The 19846-nt window shown below is 43.2% G+C and overlaps 1 protein-coding gene across 1 annotated transcript in view; it reads left to right on the plus strand.

Moving 5' to 3' along the window:
* The window catches only part of LOC140485891 (guanylate cyclase soluble subunit beta-2-like), a 49570-nt gene extending 36934 nt beyond the window's left edge, over nt 1-12636 (plus strand). The window contains exons 12-16 of the mRNA XM_072584338.1: nt 890-1036; nt 4377-4531; nt 7361-7566; nt 9484-9573; nt 11609-12636. Of these exons, the coding sequence (XP_072440439.1) occupies nt 890-1036; nt 4377-4531; nt 7361-7566; nt 9484-9573; nt 11609-11784 (774 nt within the window). The 3' untranslated portion in view covers nt 11785-12636. The remainder of the gene's footprint in view (nt 1-889; nt 1037-4376; nt 4532-7360; nt 7567-9483; nt 9574-11608) is intronic.
* The last annotated feature ends 7210 nt before the right edge of the window (nt 12637-19846 follow it).

Genomic DNA, 19846 nt, shown 5'->3' on the forward strand with positions numbered 1-19846 from the left:
CCACCGTCCTTTGAGGCAGGAGGTTCCAGACACTAACAACATTGTGCCTGAAATCATTTCCTCACTATTCCTGACTCTTCCATAACCCAATCTCACCACAACCTCCGGCCCCTTCTGACCCACCTCCCCCATCCCCAGCTGTGCCTCACCTCCTGGAACCATCGTGACCCACTCCACCTTCTCACCTACTTATCTGCCACCCTACTTACCCCCTGTGTGAAATTCCTGACAGCTTTCGAAGTGGATCTCACTGCCTGATTTCTCTTCGAAATGCCACGTTACTATGGGCTGTGTCCCAGAGGAAAATCCAGTCCCTAGGTACCATGTTTAAATCTCTGCTTAGCCACCGGTTAAGCACCAGTTGTGAGTTCCTCCACGCAGACTGACCTGGTGTGATTCTCTAGCCTTTCCTCTGAGCTTTCAGCATCTATAGTCTTGTTATTTAATTTGATGAATGGAGTGTTAGCTGTCAGGGTGGGCACAGGGGTGCCATCAACCCATGCCAATGAAGGGTGACAAGTGACTCCAGTGAAAGGATGTGGCATATTGTTAAGAGTTGACCCCTTAGCAGTCGGTGAACTGGTCTTTGCCTGAGATTATGTCTGTGTGTTTGACACCAACCTAATAATAATTGAAATAAAATAAGAAATTTTAAATGCATACATCTCCATCACGCTAACGATGCCAGTATTTGGTACCATTAAGTTTTGTTTTCAGCCCAGTATCAGAGTGGTCCACAAGTTTGGGAAAAGGTTTTGATTGTGGCAAAAGCAAATCCTTGGCAGGAGCACGATCAGGACCAGGAAATTGGGTCAAGCTGGCAGTGTCCATGAGATCCGATTTCATAAGGATTATGATACCTCTTGTTTCTGGTTTGGACCGTGTGCAGGTTGAGACTATTGGAGATGCCTACATGGTTGTTGGAGGCGTGCCCATTCCTGTTGCAAGCCATGCGGAGAGAGTCGCCAACTTTGCCTTGGGAATGAGGATGGCTGCAAGAAGTGTGAAGAATCCAGTGACAGGAGATCCTATTCAGGTACAGCTTCTCTCCGATTCCCCACAGACAGAATACTGGGGGTTAGGATTAGGCTCGCCTACCATAATCACATCCAGAAGGCATAAGGTTGATGAGTAAGGAATAGCTTAGATTGATCGTATAGGCTGAAGCCCTAACCCCGGCCTAAATCGCAGGCAAATAGGACACTCCGTCAAAGGCAGGGATGGTGGGTGTAGGGTCCTTCAGATTTTTAGACCTGGGCCTACTAACACCAGTGGGATTGAGGAGTTGTTTTAAGCTGAGACAGGTGCATCTTGCCTGATGGGAGGTAGCTGGTGAGAAGAGGAGCAGGGGAAAAGCAGTCTCATTTTTGTTTCCTTTATGGGGTGGAGAGAAAGGCCTGTTCCTCCAGGCCCCAGATGGGAAGGGCTCTTGCCTAGACTTCACTTCCTTCCCGACCACAGGCCCTTGCAGAATTCACTGTCTCCACTGTCTCTAGTTCCTGCTGGGGTCTCCTGATAAAAGTGCCGGATTTCAATGGCTACCAGGACTCTTGCATTTGTTTCTCGAGTTTGCGGTTGGTAAAGCAGCCAGGCACATGCGAATAAGCCCAGCCGTTGAGGCCAACAGCGCCTTCAATTGTTCTGGGTTGGTCACCTGCTCGCTGAGAATGCTCTCCCAATCAAGAATTCAATTTACTCTTCCCTACTCACAGGAGATCGCTTTTAGACATTGTCTTACCATTTCAGTGTCCCTAGCATAGACTTTCAGCTGGGGAACCATGCCCAAAGTTGGTGGGCACTAACTGCTGACATGATTGGCTTCCAACGTGATAGCCATCTTCCTATGTGCCAGGGATGACTATAACCAGTGGAGAATTTGCCCCCTGCTTCCCATTAACTCCATCTTTGCTTGGGCTTCTTGTTGCTGCCCTCAGTCGTAATGCAGCTTTGATTTCTCGGGGTAGTCACTCTCACCTCACCCCTGGAGTTCAGCTCTTGTTTGGGTCATGGGTGTGCAGAGGTCTGGAGTAGTGTGACCTTGGCAGCTCTCAAACTGAGCATCAGTGAGCAAGTTCATTCCTGAATAAGTGCATCTTGATGCCGTGATCATCATTATTTTGCCGATGATTGAAATGGGGCAGTAACTGACCAGATTGGACCTCTACTTTCTGTGGATAGGACCTAACCATATTTTTGAATGAATGTCAATGTTGTATTGCACTCGAATGGCTCAGCTAGGTTTTCAGGACCTACAGCCTTTGCAATAGCAAGTGGCTCCAGCCATTTCTTGAAATTTCACCGAATGAATCGAATTAGTTGAAGGCTGGCATCTGAGATGGGGGGGGGGGGGGGGTCCTCAGGAAGAGACTGACGATTGGTACATATCCTGCAGCATTGTCATTTGCACTGATGAACTGGGCTCCCCATTGCCTGGTGATGGGCATTATTCGAGGAGAATCCTTCTCCTGTGAGTTGCTGAATTGTCTGTCAGCTTTCCCGATATATGGGGTAAACTGCAGAGCAAAGATTGAACTCATTGGCTGAAGAGTTGAGGACTTCTGTGTATAGCATGCCGCCTGTGTAGTTTATCGGTATGCCTGGTGCTGCTCCTGGCATGCCCTCCTGCAATGGCCATTCAACCAGTATTGATCACCAGGTTTGCAATGGTAGAGGAGGGGATATACTGGGCCATGAGTTTAATCATTTTTTGTGTGTAATATAAAACATAGCCCAGTGTGATGGATGGATGCCATGGTTGATATACCATGTCTGTTCTATTACGTTCCCAGTTAGCATGGTGATGGTGTCACACAACACAATGAATGCTCTCCTCACTGAGAAAACTTAACCTCCACGGAGACTATATGCTGGTCACTTTTGCCATTACTGTCATGGATGGATGCATCACATCTGTCCATGATGACGGTGAGATCAAGTAGGTTTTTCCCTCTTTTCCATTACAACTTGCAGCAAGCCCAGTATGACAGACCTCGCCTACAGGGCATGGCCAGTTCAATCAGTAGTGGCATAACTGAGCCAGTCTCAGTGATGGGTATCCAGGTACATTCAGGGCCCTTGCCTCCCTCAATGCTCTGTCCAAATGAAGTTCAATGTGGAGGAGTTTCAATTCATCAGTTGAGGAGGGGTGGTAGGTAGTAATCTGCTCGAGGTTATCCTTACCCATGTTTGACCCGATGTCATGAGACATTATGGGGTCTGCAGTCTGTATTGAGGATTCCCAATCAACTGCCCTCCTGGTGATAGAGGAGTGTAGGACATTATCAGTAAGGTATGATTTTGTGACTATGTGACTGGAGAGCAGTAATATAATCTCATGGTATATTATTCAACGTAATGAAGCTTTTTTTGATTGCAAAAAGAAATACGGTCATGAGTCACAAGCTCAGTTATTTTCATTGGATTAACAATCATTTGTTGCCATGGTAACCCTGGAGGAAGTTCTCCAATCAGTCTCAAGAGGAGGACTAGCAGAATCTTCTCTGATTGACTCAAAATGGCCAATTAATGCTGTCCCTGCTTATGATGCCTGCGTTCTGACAAGGAGCTTTGAAAGTCATTGAGAGAGGGATTCTGGGTAATCAGGGCCAACTTCTAGATAGAGTCATAGAAATGTACAGCATGGAAACAGACCCTTCAGTCCAACCCATCCATACCGACCAGATATCCCAACCCAATCTAGTGCCATCTACCAGTACCTGGCCCATATCCCTCCAAACGCTTCCTATTCATATACCCATCCAAATGCCTCTTAAATGTTGCAATTGAAATGATAGCCCCATAACTAAATTGTTCTAAGTGGAGTATAGGTTCAATAACTGAGAATGGGTCTTGCTTGAGTTAATCTGATCTGAGCCTAGTGGTTCTTTCAAATCATGATCACTGAGGAATATTTGCCCCCGAATGTGATTAATATTACATTGGAAAACGTGATGGAGCAGTAGCACCACCCAGATGAATATGAGACACTCAAGCCATTCAAATTCTGAGCTTTGATTGGTTGCTTGCCTTGGCTCCACTAATTTTAATAGAAATATCCGCCACCAATTTTACAGTAAGATGTTAAAAAGTTAGCTCTGAGGCTCCAGGAGGTTTTCACAATCTCCCAACTTAAAATTCAACTGCAGAGCCCACTGTGGAACCAGTTTCGATGGCTGTTTTCATTTTTCACACAGTAATTTTGGGCATGAGGGGGTGAGATATGAGATAGTGGAGATCCTCCAATCGCACGTGGAAATTGCCAGGACAGTCCATGCTTAGTGTGCGGGCCCTGCAAACGATCATTCTTCACCCAGCACCTGACCTTTGAGAAGGTGGGTTCTTGCGATTAAAGAATGTCAATTCTTTTCCACAATCAGATCCGAGTTGGCATACACTCTGGTCCAGTGTTGGCTGGAGTAGTTGGTGAGAAGATGCCAAGATACTGTCTATTTGGAGACACTGTTAATACAGCCTCAAGGATGGAGAGCCATGGAGTACCAGGCAAGATCCATCTCAGTCCAACAGCAAACAGGTAGGTAAATCTGACCTGACTCTACCTGTGCTAAACCGCTACCTCATGCTTTTGCTACATTGGAGTTGAGTATTTTGATGCCTCTCCTTTAGACCCAATGAAAACTCTGCCGTCTATATCCTAACTCACACGGAATTCTACTCACCTATCACTCCTGTGCTCGCTGACCTACAAAATCTCCAGGTCTGCCAACGTCTCGTTTTAAGATTCCCATGCTGGTTCTCACATCCCACCGGCCTAGCTCCCCCGATCTCTGTCATCACCTCCAGCCCTGCGACTGTCCAAGATTGCCGTACTCCTCTAATGCTAACCTGTTGCACACCTCAGAAATAACTTCAAAGAGGCTGGTATCCTGTCACCAAGTCCACCCTTTATTTACACACGCAAAGTACATGACACTGATCCAGCTGGCTCAGGGCCAGCTCCAAGAGTAAGCAAAGCCCCTAACGCTCCTGTTTATTTCTTTTTTCTTTTTTTTTCTAATTACCCCCACACTACCGCCTAACTGCTTACTTTTCCCCAACACCCATGTTGTGTGTTTGCAGGTGTGAGACACAGTGACAGACACAAGGTGCACGAACCTTTATTCGATTTCCACCACCAGGAAGATAGGAAAACACCCAAGTGGCCAGTGACAAGCACTGCCCTTCATATCAAAGGGCGATGCTGTGTGATCAAAACAGTGAAGGGGAGGGTAGGGACTAAATCAAAATAGAGTTGGACGGGGAAATAATGCATTCCACTCCCTGCAGCGCCCACCTCTCCCTGAACAACTCCAGGGTGTTGGTGGAGACCGCGTGCTCCTTTTCCAGAGATACCCGGGCTCTAACATAACCGTGGAAGAGGGGCAGGCAGTCGGCCTTAATGACCCCCTCCACAGCCCGCTACCTGGACCTGTTTATGGGACACTGCTCTTTATTTTTTTTATTTTTTAACCCCCACACTACCGCCTAACTGTGGTATTGCTTATTTTTCCCCAGCACCCATGGTGTGTGTGTGTGTAGGTGTAAGACACAGTGAGAAACACAAGGTGCACGAATCTTTATTCGATTTCCACCACCAGGAAGATAGGAAAAACACCCGAGTGGCCAGTGACAAGCACTGCCCTTCACATCAAAGAGCAATGCTGTGTGATCAAAACAGCGAAGGGGAGGGTAGGGACTAAATCAAAATAGAGTTGGAGGGGGAAAAATAATGTACTCCACTCCCTGTGGCACCCACCTCTCCCTGAACAACGCCAGGGTGTTGGTGGAGACTGTGTGCTCCTTTTCCAGAGATACCCGGGCTCTAACATAACTGCGGAAGAGGGGCAGGCAGTCGGCCCTAACGACCCCCTCCACAGCCCGCTGCCTGGACCTGTTTATGGGACACTCCTCTTTATATCTGTCAGCCAGGGTTCCCAGATTGGACCAAAATAACAGCCCCAATCTGGGAACTCATATTCTATAAGATCCACCTGGCTCACCTTATTCCAATCACTACCGCTACATTGCCCACCAATGTGTCCTAGCTTCTGGAATTCCCTCCTCTCTCTGCCCCTCCATCTCGCTCTCCACCTTTTAAGATGCTCCTTAACACCTATCTCTTTGGCCAGGATTTTGGTTTACCTGTCTTAACTCTTTTTCACTAGATGCCTCTTTCAAGTAAAGTGTGTAATGGTCACTCATGCTAAAGGGAAAGCATGTTACAGCCAGAGGTAGAGGTCATCTGATTACGGCAAGCTAGTTGGTACACCATGTACAGATGCATTTGTCCAACCATCCCCCTTCTCATTAAACACAAAATAAAAGTTGCAGGTCACCCAGGTCACCCAATGTAAGTGATCAATAATGAGAATGATGATTCATTTGATCGTTCTAGTCTGTCCCACTTTCATCAGTCTCTGAACATGCGTCTCACCCATTGTTTCAGAGGCGCTCAGATCTTTGAATGAGTTGTCAGTTGAATTGCTATCAGCTTGTTCCTAGGATGATGGTCCTCCCCTGGGGAGTGGCGTTCATGTGCTGAATGCTGGATCAGAGCAAGACATTTGCTTCTATGAGATTGATGAATTACAGAACAAAGCTGTACTTGCTAGTTTCTTGTTCTACACCACAACACTACTGCACAGCTACAGCAGTGAGTGTGCAGAGATGTTCAACGTTCTGATGATAAAGTTGGGAAGAAGTTCACAAGTTGAACAAAGCGCCTCACTGTTTTCACAGCTGTTGGCTACAGTTCTCACTTTGCCAGTGTCCATGCAAAGTGTTTTCGCTATAGGGGACATGATCTCGAAGGTTGAGCTCAAGAAGCTGCAACATATGGTTTTTTTAGGCATTCTTTGTAGTCTCAGCATCCACTCTGAGGATTTGCGTTTACTCAGCCCTTAATGAACCTGCCAGTATTCAATTCCTGCTGGTCAGAGCTCTTAAGTATGTCAACTGTGACTCAGTGGTAGCACATACCTCTGAGCTAGAAGCTTTTGGTTTGAAATTCCATTGCATTGACTTGAACGCAGATATTCCAGGTTGGTGTTGAAGTGTATACTGAGGGAATGTTGGACTGTTGGAAATGCTGGCTTTCAGATGAAGCATTAAAGCAAGGACGAGTCTACTGTCCTAAGTGAACATATTATTGAAACGGATTACCTGGTTTAACAGTTTCTGGGACCTTACAGTACACAAATTCACTGTTGCAATTCCTACATTATCTGAGTGACTAGATATCAAACCTACTGAGTGCACTTAAAACACTAAGGCACTAAATATGCGGCAATATTAACAAGGGCTGCAGTCTCTTTCTATATGATTTAGAAGTATATTCCAACTGAATCATCTTCTCATCATACAGAGCCCTACAGAACAAAGGTTTCGAAATTGTGGAGAGGGGAGCAATCAACGTGAAAGGCAAAGGGCAAATGGTCACCTACTTTCTTGTTCAGAACTTGCACGCCACTGAAGGTGACATCTTGGGGAGGTCGTCAAAGGGAAGTGGGAGAGATCCCAACCAGGACAATGATGGCAGCAAGGGGAAAAGTGACCAGTGTAAGCAACACGGTGAGTTTTACAGCACGGAAGACGACTCTGACAATTACATGGAATTGTCATGATTTGGAGATGCCGGTGTTGGACTGGGGTGGACAAAGTTAAAAATCACACAACACCAGGTTATAGTCCAACAGGTTTAATTGGAAGCACTAGCTTTCGAAGTGCTGCTCCTTCATCAGGTGGTTGTGGAGCAGAATCATAAGACACAGAATTTATAGCAACAGGATTGCAATGTCGTGCAATGTAATATTAAACAGGTTTAGCTTAAGTCTTTCACCTTTTAGAATGATCATGTTAGTTTCAGTTCCTTCATATGTAAATTCCAGAACTTTTTTAAAGTTACATTCTCAAGATAGCTTTAACAATAGATGCCATCTCAGCTCAGATTATGCATTGAAGGTGTGAAGTTAAAGTCTGTCTGTGTCCCAATGTTAGGTCAGACTGATTTCATTTCTAAAGTGGGAATTACAGAATCTTACATGGATTTATGCAGTTTTTGAGCAAACTAAAATGTAATTCTGCAATTCTGTAATTCATTCAATATGGAATTGTCTGTAACCCAAGTTCAAAGGTGATAATTGCAGTTAACATTGTCAATGTAGTGAACTTGATAGCACAGAACCTGAGCATTGTTAATCTATGAGGCATGCTGTCAAACAATTTATCATGGACTCACCAGGACAGGTGCAAGAGTACCAAATTTCTGAGGGTGCAACTATTTATATTGAACGTGAAACAGTGCACTGGTTGGCTGCAAAGTGGTTCTCTGAGTGGTCTGAGGTATTGCCACAGGGAATGTGCCATTAGAACAGTTACCCTAAAGCTTTTATTTAAATTCAAGAAAGACAGGTTGATGATAACATGCCATGGGGAATGCACCATGAAGTACTGTCCCAAAGTTTTTGGTGAATTGTAAAGGTGCAGTAACTTATCAAATTCCATTTTCCTGCAAAGGACCTGGCCCCTGCATATGAATACATCTAGCTTATAGCAATCACAAGTGAGCCCAATTGATGAACTTAAATTGATTGTTAGCATCAACCTTGACACACTCCAGATTGTTCAGTAAGTGACGCCCACTTGCAGAACGACATCTAACCTTGAACCCGATGATTTGTGCTTGCAGGCGTGAGCTTTTTGAGAATGGTCTGCAGTTTGCCTGGTGTGGACAATTGAAAGAGACTTCCCTGTTTGATATGATGCATCAGACGTGGAACTGCATGGTGTACATATCTGGCATCACCCTGCCACTGAAATTAGTATTACATTGCTTATAGGTGTGGTACTCAGCATGTTATTTGACTTGAGTGACAACTTGTTGGTGGGGAATGACACAAGAGTGGCTACCTTCACCTATTATTCAAATGCTGGCGACACCATACCCCTTCCAGAGTAACCTGAGATACACTAGGCATTTCTTAGGCCCAAAGGTAGCATGCATAGATCCATATTCATATTGATTATATTCAGATGAGAGCAGGCCTAGTCAATTGTGTTTGAGAAATATCACTGATCAAAGGACACCTTTAACAGCCTAATGTTATTCTGCAGTATTGTTAAAGATTGTGTTGATGCATCCATTTGCAATTTCCTTTGCAATTCTCTATGTAATCAACCTTACTGGTGCCATTCAAAAGAAATGATTAATATACTTTCATTTAAAGCAAAGGCAACATAGTTTTATTAATATTTTAACACCTTTGTTACTCAGATAGTACAACACAATTTCATCCAATAATTGTAACTAAAATTCAATTTACCAAATGAATACTTGAGATATTGAGATAAAGGTTTGATTGTCCTGAATCATTAGTTAACCGAGATGAAATATTATTTGCAAATGTGTCCTGCTCTAATCTCAGAGTTAATGCAGATCTTCGTCAAATCACTCCTCAATAGATGGCTAATCTGCTCTTCAATTTGCAGAGCAAAATAATGATGAAGATCAGGATTACAAACCTGTTGTTGCCATGAAATATGTTGATAGGGAACAGACACCCTCAGACAACTCCTCTGGTAAGTTGGATGAATACTTTAGGATCTGCTCACGGTTAATACATATTCCCGAAGTTGTTGAATGTATTTCTGGAGATTATGTCACATGACTGTATGTCCCCAACTGCATTTTCCCACAAGTGATCCTTTGTGGGTGGTACGGTGGCTCAGTGGTTAACATTGCGACGTTAACATGGCACCTCACAGTACCAGGGACCTGGGTTTGATTCCAGCCTCAGGTGCCTGTGTGGAGTTTGCACGTTCTCCCCATATCTGTGTGGATTTGCTCTGGTTTTCTCCCACAGTCCAAAGATGTGCAGGTTAGGTGGAGTGGCTATGCTAGATTGCCCGTGGTGTCCAGCGGTGTGCAGGTTAGGTGGATTAGCCACGGGAAATGCAGAATTACAGGGATAGGGTGGGATGCTCTTCTGAGGGTCGGTGTAGAATAGCCTGTATCTCACTATGGGGATTCTATAAATGGGGTGGGAGGTTATTCTCTCAGATCATTGTCCCCTTTCCAAGTGAGAAATGCAAAGACCATGAAAAGCCTTTGCCTACCTCCAGAATGTTTAATTATTTTTAAAAAAAACCACTTCTTCTATATTTTCTGCTGACTTTTCTCCAGGGTCACCCTCAGCAGTGACCTGGAGGTTAGTAAGCAATCCCTGGGGAATCCAGGTCACTTTCTGGAGAGTTGATAACTGTAAATTTGTTCTGCCCAGAAATGAATTGTGTTGTTAGATGAGATTTAATACTCCAGTGTTGTGATACCAGCTTCAAAGAAATGTAATGAGGTGCACATTGAAGATGAAAAATCTAATCATAGTCATGAGAATGATCCCATAAGGAAGCTTGACTGGTTGATAACCTGCTTTTAGGATGCAATGTCCACAATTTACTGAGGGAAGTCAAAAAGCTTGGAAAGTCAAGGCTTCCAGAGGGGAGGCTGGAGTCTGACATATTGATCTTTATGCTTGTAGGGTCTATGATTTCAAAGCAGGATACAAGCTGAGTACTTTTAGGATCAGGGAATAGCTGTGAATCCCATTTCAACAATTGAGCCTCTTAAATACTATCACAGATTCCAGTAGATGTTTGATGACCAGTGTGACAAGATGGGCCAAAGATCCTCTTTCTATGCTGCAAAATCTATTTAACTCTGTGATATGTGTCATTCAGCATCAACCTTGACACACTCCAGATTGTTCAGTAAGTGACGCCCACTTGCAGAACGACATCTAACCTTGAACCCGATGATTTGTGCTTGCAGGCGTGAGCTTTTTGAGAATGGTCTGCAGTTTGCCTGGTGTGGACAATTGAAAGAGACTTCCCTGTTTGATATGATGCATCAGACGTGGAACTGCATGGTGTACATATCTGGCATCACCCTGCCACTGAAATTAGTATTACATTGGATTGATTAGTTTGGATACTTAATCAATTACTTTACTTAAAGATTGAAGACTTGAGGAAATTTTTAAGCAAGACTAAAAGACATACCTGCAGGTCAACCAGAGCAGGGGTAATGGCCAATGTGGCTGAGGTGTAGATTATTGGCCGATGAGGCTGAGGTGCAGCCAGCAACCTTTTTGATAAACTGAAGTTTACAGAGGAGAGAGGGAGGATGAATATCCGTACAGCAGAGCATTGGACAACTGGGGAGTTGGGCTGAGACCTAAAACACTTTTCACGTAGGCTGCTGGCAGAGGACAAGTTCTATATAAATGCAAATTACTGTTGCTTGACATTGAAATGAAATTTTATATATTTTATCACCACTACTTTACACGTATTTCCAATCCTCAGCTCGTAGACACATCGGTATAAAACAAATAATAAACATTGTCACATTTAAATATAATGGAGTTTATTTCATTTATTCTAATTGTTTAGTCTTGTGTAACTTATACCTTGTCTTTGGTGGGATATAATACATCATTAATGCACAGTGATTAAGCAATTCAGTGCATGTAACACATGGTTATTGATTTTAAATTTTGACTGCATAACTTAATCAGTTGACTGTATTAATACTAGCTCTTTCTTTGCCACGAAGACAGGGAAATCAACAGAGCTGAGCTTAATAAGTGTCCAGAGAGAAAAATGATCTCCAAGTGTCCAGAGAGAACAATGATCTCCAAGGAGGAAGATAGAACAAAGTCAAGACTGGACCTGAATAATAAGCCTCTCAGTAATGAAGGTGGAAAGTCAGAATTTTGTATTCTATTGTAAACAGAGTGCTGTGTATAACCAACTCAAGCTGCACCTGAGTTAGCTATGTTTTCTTGAAAAGACAAACATTAGTTTTACATTGTTTGAAATGTTGCCACTTTTGAATGAGTTTCCCTCAGAAACATTTCTACTGTATTTCTTTAAATACTTTTTTGCGGCACGGTGGCTCAGTGGTTAGCACTGCTGTCTCACAGCATCAGGGACCCGGGTTCGATTCCAGCCTCGAGCGACTGACTGTGTGGAGATTGCACATTCTCCCCGTGTCTGCATGGGTTTCCTCCGGGTGCTCTGGTTTCCTCCCACAATCCAAAGATGTGCAGGTTAAGGTGGATTGGCCTTGCTAAATTGACCATACTGTTCAGGGATGTGTAGGCTGGGTGCATTAGTCAGGGGTAAATGTAAAGTAATAGGTCTGGGAGGGACACTCTTTGAGGGGTTGGTGTGGACTTGTTGGGCTGAAGGGCCTGTTTCCCCATTGTAGGGATTCTATTCTAAAAATTCTACTTTCAAAATATTCATAAATTTCTACAATGTTGCATCCACTGTCCATGGCTAATTAAAGTTGGGGGAAACATCAAACTTAACAAAAAAAATATAACTGTGCAAAGATGAGTGGAAGTTCAGATGATTTGTCAAAGTATAAAGAAAGGCAGATACTAACAAAAAGGTAAATTAGCATGAAGCATTAAAGGGGTGAAAGGAAGATAGCTAGAAATGTAAAAAATGGATAGCAAGAATTTCTGCAAGTATTTGAAAAGGAAAAGGGTAAGTAATGTGAGTCGAGAATGTGGTGCTGGAAAAGCATAGCAGGTCAGGCAGCATCCGAGGAGCAGGAGAATCCACATTTCGGGCTGCAGTTTCGGGAAAAGCACAGCAGGTCGGGATGCTGCCTGACCCGCTGTGCTTTTCCAGCATCACACTTTCGACTTTAATCTCCAACATTTGCAGTCCTCACTTTCGCCTAAGTAATGTGAGTGTTGGTTCTGAAGTGTGGGTGGGGGAAGGTTCAGTTGAAGGGAAATTTTTTAAAAATCAATGAGAGAACAGAGATGTAGGGCAGTGAAGAGTTGAATGATAATCCAGACGTGACAGGGAGGGGCATAAAATGTAAACAGAAGAGTGTAGCAAAAATGAGATCCAGAATAAGTAATAGGATTAAGGACAAAACAGAATACAGGAAAGTGGTTGAGTGTTTAGTGGCATGGTGTAAAAACAACAATTTCTCCATCAACGTAAGCAAATCAAAGTAGCAGGTCATTGCCTCCAGGAAGCAGAGGACATGCCCCTGTCTGCATCACTGGTGTGAAGGTGGAGATGGTTGAGAATGTCAAGTTCATCTACAATCTGTCCTGGTCCACCCACATTGACACTATGATCAAGAAAGCACAACAGCATCTCTACTTCCTCAGGAAACTCACGAAATTCAGCATGTTCACAAGGACTCTTATCAATTTTTATAGATACACCATAGAAAGCATCTTGTCTGGATGCATCACAGTGTGGTTTGGTAGCTGCTCTTTCTAAGACCACAAGAAACTATAGAGAGTCATGAACACAGCCCAGTCCATCACACAAACCAGCCTTCGATCCACTGACTCCATCTATACTTGCTGCTGTCTTGGGAAAGTAACCAATACAATCAATGGCCCTTCTCACCCCAGTTATACTCCCTTCCACCCTTGTCTGGCAGGCAGAAGGTATAAAGGTTTGTATTCACATACAAATAGATTCAAGTACAGCTTCTCCCCGGCTATTATCAAACTTTGAATGAACCTCTCAAATGTTAATGCTGATCTCTCCCTCTCTGTCTCTGTCTCTGTGCACCTTCTCTGTGGCTGTAACACTGTATTCTGCACTCTGTTCTTCTACCATGATGCACTTTGTAAGGTACGATCTACTTGTATAGCACACAACAACACTTTTCACTGTTTCTCGGTAACAACAATCAATCAATTTTTAAAAATCTGAATGCCCACATTTGTAATGCTGATGAGTAAATAAATGATGGCATACCATAAAAATAAATGAATGTGACTTCAGAACTACTGTAGAGATCTGGCTGGAGAGTGACCAAGACTGGGAACTCAATATTCAAGGTATTTAATGTTCTGGATGAATCAGCAAAAATGAAAAGGAGGAGTGGTAGCTTTGATAATAAAGCATCAGTGCGGTGGTGAGTAATAATTATAGGTGCAATAGATTGTGATGTGGAAGTAGTTTGGGTGGGATAAGAAGGGAAAGAGGTCACGGGTGGGCCCCAGAAGAGTTGCCTCACTGTAGTATAAAGTATCCAAAGTATAAATTGAAAAATAATGGGAGGGTTTATGAAGGGTGCTTCAATTGTCATGGGTGATTTGAATGTGCATATTGACTGGACAAATCAAATAGGCAAGAATAATAATGGAAGACACATTTGTAGAGTGATTCAGGGATTATTTCTTAGAGGGGCACATTGCAGAACTACCTGATACCATGCTATTTACAGTTAGTCATGTGTAATCAGGTAAGATTAATAAGGGATTTCATAGTTATGGCTCCCAGAGAGGATAACAATCACAACATGGCAGAACTTCACACATAGCTTGAAGGAGAACAGCGTGGCTCTCACACCGGTGTTGACAACTTATCTGAGAACACTTACAGAGCTGTCTAAAAGGTGGCTGGGAAAATAGACCAAGGGGAAGGTGAGTAGATGAGCAGTGGCAGACAGTTAAGCAAATATTTCATAATGCTCAGCAATAAATTTATTCCAATCAAAAGGACTTGGTGAGGAGCATGAACCACCCATAGTTAGCAAAGGCAATCAAGGCAATATCTGATCAAAAGTTAAAGAACATAAGGAGGCTAGAGGATTGGGAATTTTTTAGGAACCATCAACAGATGGCCAAAAAAAAAGCTGAAGGGGAGAAAACTGTCAATAATATTATAAACAAACATGTGTCCAAACATGTGTCCTGAGACCCTTGGAAGAAGCACTTGGGGAATTGATTACAGGGAGCAGAGAAATGGAAGATAAGTTCAACCAATAATTTGAGTTGGTCTTCATAGTGGAGGACTGTAAACATCCCAACGAGATAACAGGAGTCCAAAGACAGTATATTTCTTGTTAAGGTGAAAGGAAAGGCTGGCAGGTGTAGGGAATGCTGGATGACCAGAGAAATTGAGGTCTTGATTAAGAAAAAGAAGGAAGCATATGTCGGATATAGACAGGATAGATCGAGTGAATCTTTAGATGAGTATAAAGGCAGTAGGAGTATACTTAAGAGGAAAATCAGGAGGGCAAAAAGGGGACATGAGTTAGCATTGGCAAATAGGGACAAGGAGAATCCAAAGGGATTTTATGAATACATTAAGGACAAAAGGATAACTAGGGAGAGAATTGGACCCCTCAAAGATCAGCAAGGCAGCCTATGTTTGGAACTGTAGGAGATGGGGAAGATACAAAATGAGTATTTTGTATCATTGTTTACTGTGGAGAAGGACATGGAAGATATAGAATGTAGGGAAATCGATGATGACATTTTGAAAAATGTCTGTATTACAGAGGAGGAGGTCTAGATGTCTTAAAATGCATAAAGGTGGGTAAATCCCCAGGACCTGTTCAGGTGTATCCCAGAACTCTGTGGGAAGCTAGGGAAGTGATTGTTAGGCCCTTTGCTGAGATATTTGGATCATTGATAGTCACAGGTGAGGTACCAGAAGACTGGAGATTGACTAATATGGTGCCACTATTTAAGAAAGGTGGTAAGGAAAAATCAGGGAATTATAGACCGGTGAGCCTGACGTCGGTGGTGGGCAGGTTGTTGGAGGGAATTCTGAGGGACAAGATGTACATGTATTTGGAAAGGCAAGGACTGATTAGGGATAGTCAACATGGCTTTGTGCATGGGGAATCATGTCTCACAAAATTGATTGAGTTTTTTGAAGAAGTAATGAAGAGGATTGATGAGGGCAGAGTGGTGGAGGCGAACTATATGGACTTCAGTAAGGCGTTCGACACGGTTCCCCATGGGAGACTGGTTAGCAAGATTAGATCTCATGGAATACAGGGAGAACTAGCCATTTGGATACAGAACTGGCTCCAAATGGTAGAAGACAGAGGGTGGTGGTGGAGGGTTGTTTTTCAGACTGGAGGCCTGTGACCAGTGGAGTGCCACAAGGATCGGTGCTGGGTCCACTGCTTTTTGTCATTTATATAAATGATTTGGATGTGATCATAAGAGGTATAGTTAGTAAGTTTGCAGATGACACCAAAATTGGAGGTGTAGTGGACAGCGAAGAGGGTTACCTCAGATTACAACAGGATCTTGATCAGATGGGCCAATGGGCTGAGGAGTGGCAGATGGGGCTTAATTTTGATAAATTTGAGATGCCGCATTTTGGAAAAGCAAATCAGGGCAGGACTTATACACTTAATGGTAAGGTCCTGGGGGTGTTGCTGAACAAAGAGACCTTGGAATGTAGGTTCATAGCTCCTTGAAAGTGGAGTCGCAGGTAAATAAGATAGTGAAGAAGGTGTTTGGTATGCTTTCCTTTATTGGTCAGAGCATTGAGTACAGGAGTGGGAGGTAATGGCTGTACAGAACATTGGTTAGGCCACTTTTGGAATCATGTGCAATTCTGGTCTCCCTCCTTTAGGAAGGATGTTGTGAAACTTAAAAGGATTCACAAAAGATTTACAAGGATGTTGGCAGGGCTAATGGATTTGAGGTAGATGGAGAGGCTGATTAGGCTGGGACTGTTTTCCCCCAGAGCGTCGGAGGCTGAGCGCTGACCTTATATTGGTTTATAGAATCATGAGGGGCATGGATAGGGTGAATAGACAAGGTCTTTTCCCTGGGGTGGGGCAGTCCAGAACTAGAGGGCATAGGTTTAGGGTGAGAGGGGAAAGATATAAAAGAGACCTAAGGGACAACCTTTTCACACAGAGGGTGGTACGTGTATGGAATGAGCTGCCAGAGGAAGTGATGGAGGCTGTTACAATTGCAACATTTAAGAGGCATTTGGATGGGTATGTGAATAGGAAGGGTTTGGAGGGATATGGGCAGGATGTTGGCAGGTGGGACTAGATTGGGTTGGGATATCTGGTCAGCATGGACGGATTGAACCGAAAGGTCTGTTTCCGTGCTGTACATCTCTATGACTCTGTGACTCTATGTGAGGAATTTAAAACCTAAACTGAGGGTAACAAAGTCCAAACCCAGCATTAAGGTCAATTCAACCCCAACTATTCAAACCAGCAGCTAAATTGAACAAAGTTCCAAGACCTCTTCAGGGACGCTTCTGTAATGGGCAATCAAGACTGGCTTGTTCCTATGTTTATCACTGTTTCCTCTGGAGCTTTGCTCTATTTTCTTTTGTTTTCCAATTATTAATGCTTTGTACTGGGAGGCTGTGCACCATTAATGGGGTATGAAATCTGTAAACACATTCTTTATGGACAAGAGTAACACAAAATCTTCCACTCCACATTTCACCAAAGGAAAGCTCTCACCATTAACTTTCGGCTAACCTTTATGCACTAGATCCGGCTCATTCAGCCCCTCCAACCTGTTCCACCATTCAAAGCTGATCTATACCTCTGATTAACTTATCCACTATTTCCCTAGATCCATTAATACTCTTAACTTACACAAAGCTATCAATATTAGCCTTGAAAAGTTCTGTTGATCCAGTGACTACAGACCCACTAATGAAATTGTGAAAGGAAGGGCAGTACTGGCCCAATTTGTTCTCCCTTTACTCTCATATCCACCCTTGAACTGTGAATGGATATTTCTGGGCTGGAACTTCTGAGGAGCTTTTTTTTAATTTATTCAGGAATGTGGGTGCCACTGGCTGGGCCCATATTTATTGCCCACCTCTAGTCACCCTTGAAAAGGTGGTGGTTGACCCACAATGTCCGCAGGGAAGGAATTCCAGGATTTTGACCCAGTGGCACTGAAGGAATGGCGATATATTTCCAAGTCAGGATGGTGAATGGCTAGCAGAGGAACTTTCAGGCGGCTCTATTCCCAGGTATCTGCTGGGGAAGGTCTCCGTGTTTAGAAAAGGAAACTCAATCCTAATCTCTGACTATTGATCTGACCACTCGCACCTGTAGAAAGTGGATGGTTAAGGGTAATCAATATCATCCTGTGATAGCTCCGTGGTTGATTAGCCCAGAGCACTTAGGCCCTGAAATGCCTGCACAGTAGAAGAGCATTTTGTAAAGCCTGACAGAATGTAAAAACACCAACGCTAGGAAATTAATTTTCTTTGCACTTATTGGCATCTGTGGAGCTCATTAAACCCTTCTGTGTTTGGGTTCCGTGCAGCAAACTTTATCTCTTTGTCAAAACATCCGCTGGGAATCACACAAACATATTGTCATAACTCTCCACAGCAGCTCCTAGCTGTAAATGCCATTATTTGTTCAGGTAAGACTAACTACACCCTCACAGACAACCAAAAAAACACTCTGCACTTAGAATGATTCCAATCAAAGTGTATCTTCTGAAACTTTTCCACATTAGTACAACATCTATCCAAATCTGCTGAATATCCGATATCCATTCCTTTTGATTAACGAAAAAGATGAATTTTTTTTTGCATTCATCGCTCCTTTACAGCCTTCAGAAAAGATGGAGTCCACTAGGTTTGTTTCCAATTTAAAACGTCTTAAATTATCAAGGTAGCTCAAAAGAGCTGAGGTTCTACACTTTTCAGTTATCAGTGAGATCTCATTGTGGTTTTTTTTTAAGGGAAAACACCCGAGTGGCCAATGACAAGCAGTGACACTCATGTTTCTTTTTTTTTCTCTTTTTCTTTTTTTTTGTTTTTTTTTTCTTCTTTTTGGAAAATACCCGAGTGGCCAGTGACAAGTAGTGCCCTTCTCTCCGTTTATTTTTTTTTTCTTACATTACCACTTAACTGCAGTAGTGCTTATTTTTTCCCCAGCACCCATGGTGTGTGTGTGCAGGTGTGAGACACAGTGAAAGACACAAGATGCACCAATCTTTATTCAATCTCCACCACCAGGAAGATAGGAAAAACACCCGAGTGGCCAGTGACAAGCACTGCCCTTCACATCAAAGGGCAATGCTGTGTAAGCAAAACAGTGAAGGGGAGGGCAGGGACTAAATCAAAATAGAGTTGGAGGGCTCATTGTGGTTTATTTTTTTTTTTTTTTTTTTGCAGGTGTGAGACACAGTGTGAATCTCCTGTTTATATTTTTTTTTCTTTTTTTTTTCTTTTTTTTTATATCTAACCCCCACACTACCGCCTAAGTGCGGTAGTGCTTATTTTTATTCCCCAGCACCCATGGTGTGTGTGTGCAGGTGTGAGACACAGTGAAAGACACAAAGTGCACCAATCTTTATTCAATTTCCACCACCAGGAAGATATGAATAACACCCAAGTGGCCAGTGACAAGCACTGCCCTTCAAACCAAAGGGCAATGCTGTGTGAGCAAAACAGTGAAGGGGAGGGTAGGGACTAAATCAAAATAGAGTTGGAGGGCTCATTGTGGTTTATTGTGAGGAAGGCTGATGCTCCATTTGGCAATTTGCTCCAATTCCATCAATTACTGAGGATCAGGTGTCAGAATTTCAAGATGTCGGAGGTCAGATTCCAGTTAAATATCAGAAGGTTGCTCTTTTGCAACAGACACTTGAACTATGGGATGGAATGTACAGCATGGACATTCCATCCCAACTCATTAATGCCAACCAGTTATCCTGCTGGCTCATGCAATGAACTCAAGTTCACCTTAGCCCCCAAGTTAAACTGGGTCAGATTAGCCTTGTTGACCACTGAAGGGAGCGCAAGTTCCCAGAATATTTTCCCCAAATTGGTCTGTATTTTTTTCCTATCTTTTCCAAGGAAGTCACAAATTTTGGGTGGAGTTGGAAGTTCATATATCTCAACGTACCAAGTATCATAGTTATATAGGTTAGGCTAGATGGACAAAATAGTCTTCACAGTCCAGCTTCGTCTGTACATGGGAATGAATCAAGCCATCCCTATCGTGTAAAGTGATTTGAGATAAGCTGCAAGGAGCAGATTTTGTTCAATATCTTCC

Source organism: Chiloscyllium punctatum, chromosome 15, assembly GCF_047496795.1.
Source record: "Chiloscyllium punctatum isolate Juve2018m chromosome 15, sChiPun1.3, whole genome shotgun sequence".
Classification (NCBI taxonomy): Eukaryota; Metazoa; Chordata; class Chondrichthyes; order Orectolobiformes; family Hemiscylliidae; genus Chiloscyllium; species Chiloscyllium punctatum.